The sequence below is a fragment of the Asterias rubens genome, chromosome 12 (assembly GCF_902459465.1).
Source record: "Asterias rubens chromosome 12, eAstRub1.3, whole genome shotgun sequence".
NCBI classification, from domain to species: domain Eukaryota; kingdom Metazoa; phylum Echinodermata; class Asteroidea; order Forcipulatida; family Asteriidae; genus Asterias; species Asterias rubens.
In genome coordinates, this window is record NC_047073.1 from 13,600,659 (window position 1) to 13,612,626 (window position 11,968).

The 11,968-nt window shown below is 40.7% G+C and overlaps 2 protein-coding genes across 2 annotated transcripts; both read left to right on the forward strand.

Moving 5' to 3' along the window:
* The first annotated feature begins 3,398 nt into the window (after positions 1-3,398).
* Positions 3,399-7,861, forward strand: LOC117297779. The gene is made up of 4 exons (XM_033780928.1): positions 3,399-3,649; positions 5,550-5,660; positions 7,168-7,257; positions 7,827-7,861. The coding sequence occupies exons 1-4, from the start codon at positions 3,454-3,456 to the stop codon at positions 7,859-7,861; spliced, it is 432 nt and encodes a 143-aa protein (XP_033636819.1). The 5' UTR covers positions 3,399-3,453.
* Positions 7,862-8,393: 532 nt separating this feature from the next.
* LOC117297780 (tyrosine-protein kinase receptor Tie-1-like) lies at positions 8,394-11,572 on the forward strand. The gene is made up of 6 exons (XM_033780929.1): positions 8,394-8,621; positions 9,243-9,566; positions 9,661-9,924; positions 10,049-10,180; positions 10,717-10,872; positions 11,415-11,572. Exons 1-6 carry the CDS (start codon positions 8,516-8,518, stop codon positions 11,570-11,572), a joined length of 1,140 nt encoding a protein of 379 aa, XP_033636820.1. The 5' UTR covers positions 8,394-8,515.
* Positions 11,573-11,968: the final 396 nt, after the last annotated feature.

Sequence of the window (11,968 nt, forward strand, 5' to 3'; positions counted from 1 at the left end):
TCCCCAAATTAAAAGAGGCCAAATTGCACAGGAGATGCCAGAAAATCAAATAAAACAATAATAAACAATTAAGACAGTACATAGGGCTGGATGCATTGCAGTTATCTAATAAAATCACAGTTAAAATTATGGATAGCAATAGGTAAAAATGAGTTCTTGAACCTGTTAGTCTTAAGGCTTAGTTGTCTTAAGGCTTAGTCATGAGCCAGAATTTCATTATATTGGTGTTACTTTCCTGGTATTATTTTGAGAACTTATTATTCTCACCAAATTAAGAAATTAGTAGTGAGCTCGAAAAAGTATAGAATTCAACAATGCAAGACCACAACGTTTTCTTATTATACGTTTATAGTTAAAGTGTGTGTTTGCTGATCGATATTCTCAGTGAAATGCTTTTTGCAGACGATGCTGCACTAGCATCCCACACAGAGACAGGGCTCCAGCAGGAGAAAGTTCCAAACACTGAAGTCCTAGAACGTGCCCACTCCACCAGCATGTTCGCCGTGTTGAGCCAGCGCCACCTCAGATGGCTCGAGCACGTCCACAGGATGGACGCCAGTCGGCTGCCAATAGCAATCCTTTATGGCGCACTTTCATCAGGCTCCAGACCAAGTGGTCGCCCGTACCTACGATTCAAGGACGTATGTAGACGCGACATGAGGCAGGCAGGCATAGACCCCAACAGCTGGGAGGAAGCTGCTCAAGAACGCAGCGCCTGGAGGCAGACAGTTGCCACAGGGGTCCACCACGCTGAAGAGAGGCGCACTTCCTTGCTGCAGCAGAAGAGGCAGAGGAGGAAATTGCGAGTAGCAGCCCCCACCCCTGTGTCAGCCCCCTCCCCGTATGTCTGCAACAACTGTGGCAGAGACTGCCATGCACAAATCGGTCTTCTCGGCCACAGCCGCAGCTGCAAGAGAGAGGACAACCCCCTCCCCCCCCCCCCCCCCCCCCCCCCCCCCTGGGCGCAGTCCATCGTCAGTATTGACGGACGGATGCCTACTTCTCACACACAAAAATTACATTAAAATTGATAATGGCACAGCATGTTTGTATGTGAGAGGAATAAAGACTGTCGTGATTGTCTTGTTGTTTTCATCATTAATTCCTTTTATGTCAATCAAAAATATTCATAGCACATCGAAAGCAATATGTATGTGTGATGGCATTGGACCATGCAGGCGTTAGTAAGTTGATTGTATGAAATAACTAGGCCTGTCACATGTTGGCTCATGGTTATTTTCCCTGCCTGTCACCTCATTGGACCCTGGTTGAGTTTTCAGTCCCTACCTGGCTGCGTGTGTTTTCCCTCTTCTATTTACCCCCCCCCCCACCCCACCCCACAAATGTTATTGTGATGTTTCCATGATGATTTGCTTACTATAGATTCAGATTCAGACCATTCAAACAAAACTACCGTAGGGCCTAAAATAACTTGCAATAATATGACCATTAACCATCAAGTCTATACTTGCTTGCAGACGTCGCAGCCAACCCGTGGTGGAAAGTGGATCTTGGAGAAACATACTGCCTCAAGACGGTTACTCTGACAAACAGGAATGATGATTATGGTGAGTGATCTAAGGCTATAACTCACAAGCATAACCAATGATATAATTATATTCACACGTTGGTCACCGTGGTCGAGTGGTTAGACTGCATCGACATTCGATTTGCGTGGGTTCGTGGGTTCGATTCCTACCAAAGATATTAACCACCGATTTCACAAGGACGAGTAGTATAAGTAGAGTCATCTAGTAGCTAAATCACAAATTCTTGAATTATGCAATTCATAATCATAGACGTTAAGCCAATGTTTGTATGGGATCTAAGATTGGCTGTTGGCGGCTTGGCGTTTTTTTATCCCTCTTGTGGGTCGGGAGTTTGCCCCTTTACTTTGACGGGAAGACCATGGGAAACAAATCCCCGAATTATTGTGTTCAGGGCAGCCAACATTATAGATTTGCGGACAAGTCGTTTAATAATGGTCTGTCGCGGTGAGATATTCGAGTTGTGGCGGTGTCGTAATGATTCAGGTTGTTGCGATCAAATACTGCTCTCGCGCGAACTACTGGTTGTCGACTTCTATGGGACTGTATTCGGGGCCAGCAGTCTCAAGAGAATACCGCCAGTGCCACTGGAATCGCGGGGAGATTTGGCTAAAAGGCTAATAAGTTAGGTGGAGTGGGAGCGTATTTTTGTCCTTCCATCCATGCCGACGGAGGTTATATCACTATTTTATCTACTCTTGGCTGAGAGTCTTTGAAGGGTTTGGGTACCTTTTCAAAATGTCCATAGATTTACATTCAACTTACAGGGTTTGAAGATAATGATAGTGGAAAGCTTCCCTTCAAATATTACTTACTGAGGTGCTGTATATAGTTTTTGAGAAATGAGTAAAACAATGTCATGAAAATACGTTTGTAAATGATTAAAATAATGTTCGTCTCATGAGACGAAAATTATTTTCATGACATTGTTTTACTCATTTCCCCACAACTACAGCACCTCAGCACGTAATATTTTCAGGGAAGCTTTCTACTATCATTATCTTCAAACTGTGTAAGTTTAGTGTACATCTGTGGACATTGTGTTTTTTTGTCCTACAAAAGTTACATAGACCCTTTAAGTGCCAGGAGAAATTTTCACTTAAACATTTTAGTATATAACAGTCTTACTTCTACACTGCCTCCTCAACTTTGTAATGTTTTTAATTATGCCGCCACTGCCCACTCATACAGCACCAGATCTGGCTCACAAGGTTAGAATGAGTTCCCACTACTTAAAACCAACTCAGGTAAACGAACATTTTCTGCTCGTGGGGTCAACTCATTCAAACTCCCCCTTACACTGAAAATACCTTGCCATGCACTGTAGCAAGTATTAAAGTTCAATACAAAAAATTGATTTTTTAATATTTTTTTTATATGGGGCTTGTGGTGTTTTTCTTGGCTGGACCAGAATTTTAATCATTGTCTATAATGTATGTTGCCTGTTGTAAAGTTTTTGTGCTGTTGAGAGTTGTTGTATAATTATCCATAGTCTTTATTTAAATTTGGCTGTTTTTCTATTTTTAATGTTAATTAATTTTTTTTAATAAACATATTTTTTATATTAATACAATTTTAAAATTTTTAATGTGTATGTAGTTGCTGAGCACCTCTGAAAAACAGCGTTTCACTGAGAGGTTTCCCCAGGTTAAATAAGAAACAAACAAATAAATAAATATATAAATAAAATAAAGTATCGCGGTGAGATTCCGGTTCATAAAATTGACCGTACAAGGGTCAGGAACCAGGGACCCGGGTCAATCTGACGTAATGGGGTGATTTCCTCAGCATAGCATTTGTCCTTGACTTGTTGCTTTTTATTTAAACAGCAATAATGTACAATATCAGAGATAATGAGAATGCTGTACTACGGGTTGGTTTGAGTTCACAACATCTCCAGAACGCAATGATTGGATCTCCAGTAACCTATTCTCAAGCTGCACAGGGAGTGGTCGTTGAATTCACTGTAGACCCAATCGCCATCGCTCGCTACGTGAGTTTTGATATTCCAACCGATGAGGGCGCAACATCAAACTTAGCGCTTGCCGAGGTCAAGGTTGAAGAAATCACTGAAAGTGGAAGTGGAGACACCTTTTTAGCTGGTGAGTAAACATTGTGAATGAAAACATTCTTGGTTTTCTGTAAATCTTCTTGATAAGATAAATCATAAAGTCAAGTCACATTAGTTCAGAAAATAAGTCATTTATTTTAGCGGGATTCTCACGTTATCTTGGGAAGTGATCACCTAGCCTGGAGTGAAGCTGAAAGGGGGTTATCCCCCATTCACAATCCTTTAATTAATGAGGAAGCAAGTTCGGGTTAGACTGACAAGAAACTGAAGCAGCTATCGAGTTGACCATATCGACCATGATCACGTGCATGGTTCGAGATTATAGTAAATCTCCCTATGCTTTTTGGTTTCTGGTCAGTCTAGTCGGTGTCGTCAAGTCTAGTCGCTCGCCCGAACTTGCTTTTAAAAGGAACACGTTGCCTTGAGCACAATTTTGACTCCACAAAATGGCCGACCGTGTTAGTTCTCAAAGTAAAAGGAAAACCACGCAATTTCGAGGCATGTGTGGATCGTTATATTCTACTTTTAAAACAAACGGTCACAAACGCTTTTCAAAGACCAACTCGCCCGATCCAAGGCAACGTTCCCTTTAAAAAGGATGCCTGTATCTAGCAGGGCTCCAATTTGGGGGTAAAACAAAACAGACGACCGCAGGGGTTGTATAGCTCAAAATGTTTACTAGAGCAGAATTTCACTTTACAAAACCAAAATCAAAAGGCGTTGAATTAGAACAAGATCATGACACATGGTGGGGTGTCGTGGCCGAGCGGTTAAGAGCAACGAACTCAAGCTCTGGTGATTCTGTTCAGCAGAGTGTGGGTTCGAATCCCGGTCGTGACACGTGTGTCCCTGAGCAAGACACTTAACTACATGCTCTTAAATGGGTACCCTAGAGGGCACAGATGGTTCTAATGATTGATTTAGTCAAGTGGCCAGGGGTAATAACGTGGAGCGCTTTGGGACGTCCCTCGTTCATAAAAAGCGACATATAAAAAGTAACATGTAGATATCCATTGTCTTAAGCGTACTTTGATACTCAAGAGATAGATTTTGTTTACAAAGATTACAGAGGTAGCCCATTATTATTGAACAGAAAAGCACAAGACCACCGGGCTTGTCGGGTCGGGAGTTTACTGGCCCGACGCTAAAATCACTGGCCTCCTCATCAGGCTACGGTCCAGTGTTAATTTCGAGCCCTGTGTAGGCAAGTACAGAAGTTGCTGTAATCGCAACGCTCCTCCCGACGGCGGAGAAGGATTACGTTACCCTCCTCCCGACGGCGGAGGAGGGTTACGATTATCGCAGGCAAGGGTATCATCCACTGGACTGGAGCCTTGCTCGAACAGAACCTTCCCAACTTTTTATAAAGCAGGTTTTCCTCGCTCAGAAAGACACACGTGTCTGGACCGGGATTCGAACCCACACTCTGCTGTTGATGACACCAGGTGTAGGTGATGGGATGTGCCTTCTGGTAGAGACAAAGTATTTGGCACACAACAGGCAGTGTTTATAAGAAAACAAATGTTCTGTTTTATAGGGCCATCACAGATTTGTCCTATGACAAATTATAGGTAGAATAAACAACTTACTGCAGTCTTTAATATTGAAAACTGATTGTTATTCTACCTAAATTTCTAGCTACCAAAATCAGAGAGTGGTGGATTCGCGGGTGACTCACGAAATGTATCTGATGACCTAGAATGACACAATTCGAAAGAAGGAGTACAGCGCACCCCTACCGCCAGCTATTGTTCTCTGACTGCGTGCCAAATTCCATGCTTGTACCATCAAGGGCAATACTTCCACATTACAATGTTGCCTTGCTGCCCCAAAGCATGAAGAACCTTCCCCCTTATTCTCGATTGAACAGAAATTTCAGTCCTAATGTATGACCCGTGCACTTCTTTTTGCAAATGTTTCTTTTGATGCAGCTCTTCCTTTGTCCGGTAATCCAAGTCGTCAAAGTTCAACTTATAATCAAATGAGACCTGCCTCGGAAGCTCTGGATGGAGATCGGTCAGGTTTGACCTTCAGCCGTACAGGTATACAACAGTTCCTATTCAACGTGTCTGTATAATGCACGGTTAAAGTTCTCAGATCAGGTTGTTGGCTCAGTACTCGGTCTTTGAACAGGAATCCAATCAAGGTTTCTGACTGTGATCTTCGGTCGAAACATTTCAGATCGGAGACATTTTGAAATAGAATCCGGATTAAGACTGACACAAACATGTCCGGGTTTCTAAAAAAAAAAAAGGAGGAGGGGCTTTTTATTTTTTATTTTTCATTTTCAAGATGGCTACCATTCTTTTTAAAATTAAAAAAATCCATTGTTTTTTCTACTGTTCAAACTCACAATAAAAATGAAACATGCTGGACAAGACATTGAACAAAGCACAACATACTTAAAAAAGGAAAGAAGAGGACCATTATTTTTAATGACTGCCCGACACATTTTTTAAGTAAAGTATTTTCTTGATGAGACCGTTAAAATATATCCCTTTTTTCCATTAAAAAAAAAATCATTAAAAAAAAATCATAAAAAAGGGACAAAAGAAGGGGACGCTAAACATGTTTCTCTTTTTACCTGGCCTTATATATGAAGTTTTTGAAAGTCAAATAGACACGTGATCACCAGTGACCTGAGATGGGTATAGAGACACACAGCTACACAGTAAAGACATGGGAAGACTCGTACCGATGGACCGTAGGAAACTGTTATTGATAATATTGGCAGCAAAATAAAAAACACACTTTCCGTGCACAAACACATGACATCCTCGTGAACATCCTCGTAGAATTTCCTAGTTGGTGGAATTGTGTTTACCCATTACTGGCATTATTCAGCCACCGATAAGGTCTCATGGTACTAACTTCAGAATATTCTTCAGTGATTTCGAAAAAAAAGCACCTCGATTGAACAAACAAATGCAACAATAATCATGTATTTTTAACGCACGTTGATATGCAGTACGCCATGTTTGTTGGTGTGTAATAGCCATCCCATGTCACGTGACGTTGGTAGCGCAATCGGTCTATTGCAATTTATCTCTAGGTTACAAAACTAGCAATGGTGGCAACATTGCGACCAATGACCATTATACAAGAAAGAAAAAACAATTTCCTCGTTCACTCTATCCAAGTGCCTTTTACGGTCTGTAAATTGATTAAGTTTGGTAATAATTCGAGTGTGTACAAACGCTGCCCCAGGAAATGATACTTTATTAAAAGGTATTTCTTGAATGAAATATTATCAAAGGACTTAACAAGTAAAATGTGTTTACTGAAAAAAACATAAACTTTAAAATAATCACATCAAATTGCAAATCTCAAGTCGTAACCAAGTCACACTGCATAATGTAAATAGACTTTTGTTTCAGTGTTATTTGGGGCAACTTTCCAAACACTTTCAACCCCTCTGTGAAAAACCCTTCTTGCTCCCTGGCTTCAATCGAATTTCACCAGAATATATTCAGTTTAGATACAGCAGTATCTCGGTTGTTGAGTAATCTGACGTGAATTGCTTACAACTGTCCGATTATTTTCTTCTAGTTTTTGAACTGAACCCTTGGTGGAAGGTGGATCTTGTGGCGGAATATTGTCTCGGCAAAATCAGAGTTATGAACAGAAAACATAATTTAGGTAATATTCGACACCTGTATAGACGATGTGACCTGTGTTTACATTCAAACCGCTCTCTGTTGACAAAACACTGTATACGTCATGTTTCGCCGGGCAAAAGACGCGTGGTCATGGTAAGATTACATACACTTTCTAGCTGGCTGCCAAAACACAATACTCGTTTTGTCCGGCGGTATGCGCGCGAATCATGTTATGGTTTTCGAGTGATGTCAGAGGTCACATCGTCTATAATGTCTTCATTTTGCATAATGTAAATTCATGGTGACTCTATATTGTAAAATTCAAACTTGTTGATGGTTGCAAATTGTTATCTTTTAAACGAAATCTGTGAACTAAGTTTGAAAGTGTTGCAGCTTCGTGATAACTTTCGGATTTCATTAGGCCTGGGTGACTTGTGAAATTAACTACTCGAACAGTCGCACCTCAAATAGTCGCGACTAAATCTTAAGATGCATTGTGGCAACGTGTGCCGCAAGCGCAATTTAGTAAACTTCAAGCTGAAAGGATTGAAGGATTGTGTCCCTGATGTCTGATTGTGTTTTGTAAGTAAATTGTGTTGTCGTGAATAGTCGTGAGTGACACACTTGGTTCGCAAAACAGGTAGTTGCGACTATTTTTGAAGTACTCGCGACTATTTTGTAGTAGACACTAGTCGCACCAGTCGCCCAGGCCTAGTCCACATGAACCGTAATGTGTGTACAGCAAGTAGTCGTTACGTTGATAACTAACAACACAATCCGCGGTAGTGAAGTTTAATACGCACAGGTAGGTTTGATAAGCAGGAGTAGGGAAGTCTCCTGAATTCTGAAAAATTGTCACCATTATAGTATGTAGTGTTCACACGATCACGAGTTGACCTCGTGTAAGGTTACACAGACAGGAGTGGGAAACCGGAGAAGAGATAATAAAGCACATTGTTAATGCAAAGATTGAATTCGTCCAAATAGTGTTGGTTTAATCCGTTAGTCATAGTAAGACTCTATATATTGCGAGACAAGTTCTCAAAAGAACATAATTTACACAGCAAGAATAATGTACACACGTGTTACCGCAAACTGATTGATACCTCACCATGCAATGCCTCAAATCCCATATCAATGTTATTGTTTTGGGGTGTTTTTTGTTAACAGCAAATGTTGAGTTAAGGTTAGTGGGAGCTGTTGTAAGAGCTGGTCTGAGTGACGTTATTATTGATAACCCAGCGTGTGGTAGTCCAGTAACCGAACAACAAGCCAGATCAGATGCCTGGATTGATTTCATGTGTGATCCACCCAGATTCTCGCGGTATGTCAGTGTCGACATTCCCGGTACCGAAACCCTGACATTGGCTGAGGTACGAGTACTGCCCTCCGAAGTATCCACGTGTAAGTACAAACTATTGATTTAAAAATAATTAAGCACATATGAGTGGGTCACTTACGTTCACTAAAAAGCACACGTGACCAAGGCTTTACGTCCCATCCGAAAGATAATTGTGGTTAAAATTAGTCTTGACAACGCCGGAATTTGAATTACGTAAACTAGACCGCTCGACAAAGACAACATTCAAACCTGTTGTTGCACTGTACAGACAGATACTGCAGCCATTTTATACTTGTTACTTTATATTTTAGTACTCGACTTTCTAACAGTATGAGCTGTGCCGTAAAAGAAAAGATACATTGTAAACAACTTGATCATAATTGTCATAGAGCAAGGATCATACTGTCGCAGTGATACACAAGGAATCTTCACTGTACTATTCGAGTATCACATTAATTTTTTACAATTTAACTCAACTTAAAATACAATCAAATATTATGGTAGGCCTATTCATAGCGCTAAAAAGAATGTCGCATAACATCGTTGTCTTACCAACGATTCTCAAACATTGTTTAATTGAATCGTATTCTGAAAATTTGTGTTTGAACCCTTAAACTAAAACGGAACAATTTTCATTCTAAGAACAGTTTATTTTAACAGATGTTCTTTAATTGTTTCTACAGGTATGGGAATAGATTTTACACTTGTGACTAACATTCCTCTGATTGGTCAGACTGAAGACAATGAAGCAGCCATTACAGCATACAAAGGATGCAGTGACTTGACGGCTAGTGCTTCATTTGGCAGACAATTGATAACAGGAGGAACTAATACTGGACTTCCTGCAGGATCCAGTCAAGTAGATGATCCTAAACTGGGCCGAGCAGCAAAGTCTCTGACATTACCCCAGGATGGTGGGATAGACAGGGTCGGTGTCTTCTACTCAGAGGTGTCTAAAGGTGGAAGGAGCACCACCAGGATACAGACTATACTGTTACCTAAGAATGGTAAGATTATAAGTCATAAGACATAATAAAATTAAGCTATGAGTGAGAACAATACATTTTCTAACAGTGACCCATTCTTCTTTTCTGATTTCAGACGGCGATGTTTATATTCTTCCTGAGCAGCGAACACTGACAGTAAATGAAGGCGAGTTGGTCACATTAACAATGGTATCATATAACGCACAGACCAATATAAACGTCAGATGGAAGCATCATGGAGATGCAATAGATAGATGGAACAATCAGCTCACTGTGTCTATTCCAAGTGTTGTCCAATCAGATGAAGGGATATATAGCTGCTTCGTGGACGGCCAAGAAGATCAACAACGTCACGGCATAATGAGACTCATAGTGCGAGGTTTGTTTGACATCTAATAACCAGAAAACATTTCACTGAATTTAGAGACTTTGTATGTTGTGCCTAATCGAATTGTATCCTTTTGTTAGAAATTTGACTTTTTGTCATTTACATTTATTTCAAGGTTGCCCATCTGGAATGTGGGGTCCGATGTGCTTGGGTGCATGTCATCGATGCTACAATGGAGGTATATGTGATGATCGGATAGGAACCTGTATCTGTGCTCCGGGTTTCAGCGGAGATAACTGCGAAAAAGGTAAGAAAGTTAAACGCACAACAAAATCTTTATAAAATTGTAGCCTGAGATTTCAGGGTCCTCCTACATCAGTTTTGACAGAGAAGGTACTTCAAGAAAATGTGTATGAAGTTCAAGAATGTTTTTTTTCTTTTCATGAAGTTGTTTTTGTTGCTGTGGTACTTGATGTGAAACACAAGAAACATTTATGTGATCATGTTTTACTGATCTCTAATTTAATTAAGAACTTGCTCCGCGGCATTGAAGTTAATAGTGTCCCCTCTATCCACTTAGCGAGATAAGTAGTCCTGGTCAATTTCCTACCTTCCACCCAGGTAGTAGTTAATAAGAAGGACAATTCTGTCTGTAACTGAAATGTCTCAAACATTCCAAAAAATCTACTCCACTGTAGTAGAATATATAACAAGACTAGCTCTCAAAAGAACATAAACTACCTAGCAAGTAGATACACACATGGTGTTACCGCAAACCAAATATATATTGATACCTCCACCTTGTGATGCCTCAAATCCTACATGATCTTCATTTCATTTCAGTTTATGGTCGTCATGTGTTTGGTAAAGACGCTCAATACGGCTGTTCTGATAGTCATGATCCACACCACAACGCCTGCCAGGGTCATTTATTCTGTCTTCCTGATCCTTATGGATGCTCGTGTGCTGCCGGCTACATGGGACTGGACTGTATGCAAGGTATTATCTGAAGGCTCAATAACACAATACTGGCTTCTTGTATGGCGCTCAATCTGAGTGACATCATGGCGCTCCAACATTTTCACCCTGGTCTCTGGGCCGTTTATGTCATTCCTTAACCCATATCAGCTACATTTGAAGTATACAGCCTATGCTGCCAAAATATCAGGAATGTAGCGCACCAAGCAATCTCAATCACAAGAACCATCTGTGCCCTCCAGTTAACAACGTACCCCCGGTTGAAGAGAAGGTCTATACTTAATCTTTCGTAATTTAGTTCTGACAAGGATTCGAACCCACATCCTGATGACTCAGGAACCAGATCTTGAGCCAGATGCATGAAACCACTCAGCCATGACATAAACCAGAATAAAACGATTACTCAGAACCCCTCAGAATATTCTTTCTGATTCTAGGGTATTTATGAAGATACCTAGCCCTGTCGGCCTTACACTATCGTACAGAGAAAGAGTCCTATATAGGGCAAGGAAGATACCCATCTCTACAGATCAATTCGTGTTTGTATTTTGACTTTTTACTAGAATGCGAAGATGGGAAGTATGGTGCAGACTGTAAGCAAACATGCCATTGTCAAGACCAAGGGGCGTGTCTGAAGGATACCGGAGAGTGCAACAACGGAGGAGGTGGAGGTGAAGAAAAATTAACAGAACATTCCAAAAGTTTGAATCTTTATAGTTGAAGACATGGACACTATTGGTAATTTTCAACGACCAGTCTTCTCACTTGGTGGATCTCAACATACACATAAAATAACAAACCTGTGAAAATGTGTAAACTCATGGTCGTTGAAAATGCGAGATAATAATGGAAGAAAAAACACCCTTGTTTTATACTACCAACATCTCCTCATTAATCGAAGTAGGCCTAAGTTGTTATGCTAACAATTATTTTGAGCAATTACCGATAGTATCCAGTGCCTTTAAAAAGTCTTGTGAAGTTTGGGGTACAACCATGTGTGAGTCTCTTTTGGGAGGAGTGTTAGCTTTGACGACATCTGGTGGTATGGTCTCAACGTTTTGATCGGTATCTGCTGGTCTACATGAGAGTAACCAGAATCACTCCTTGTGAATTCAAA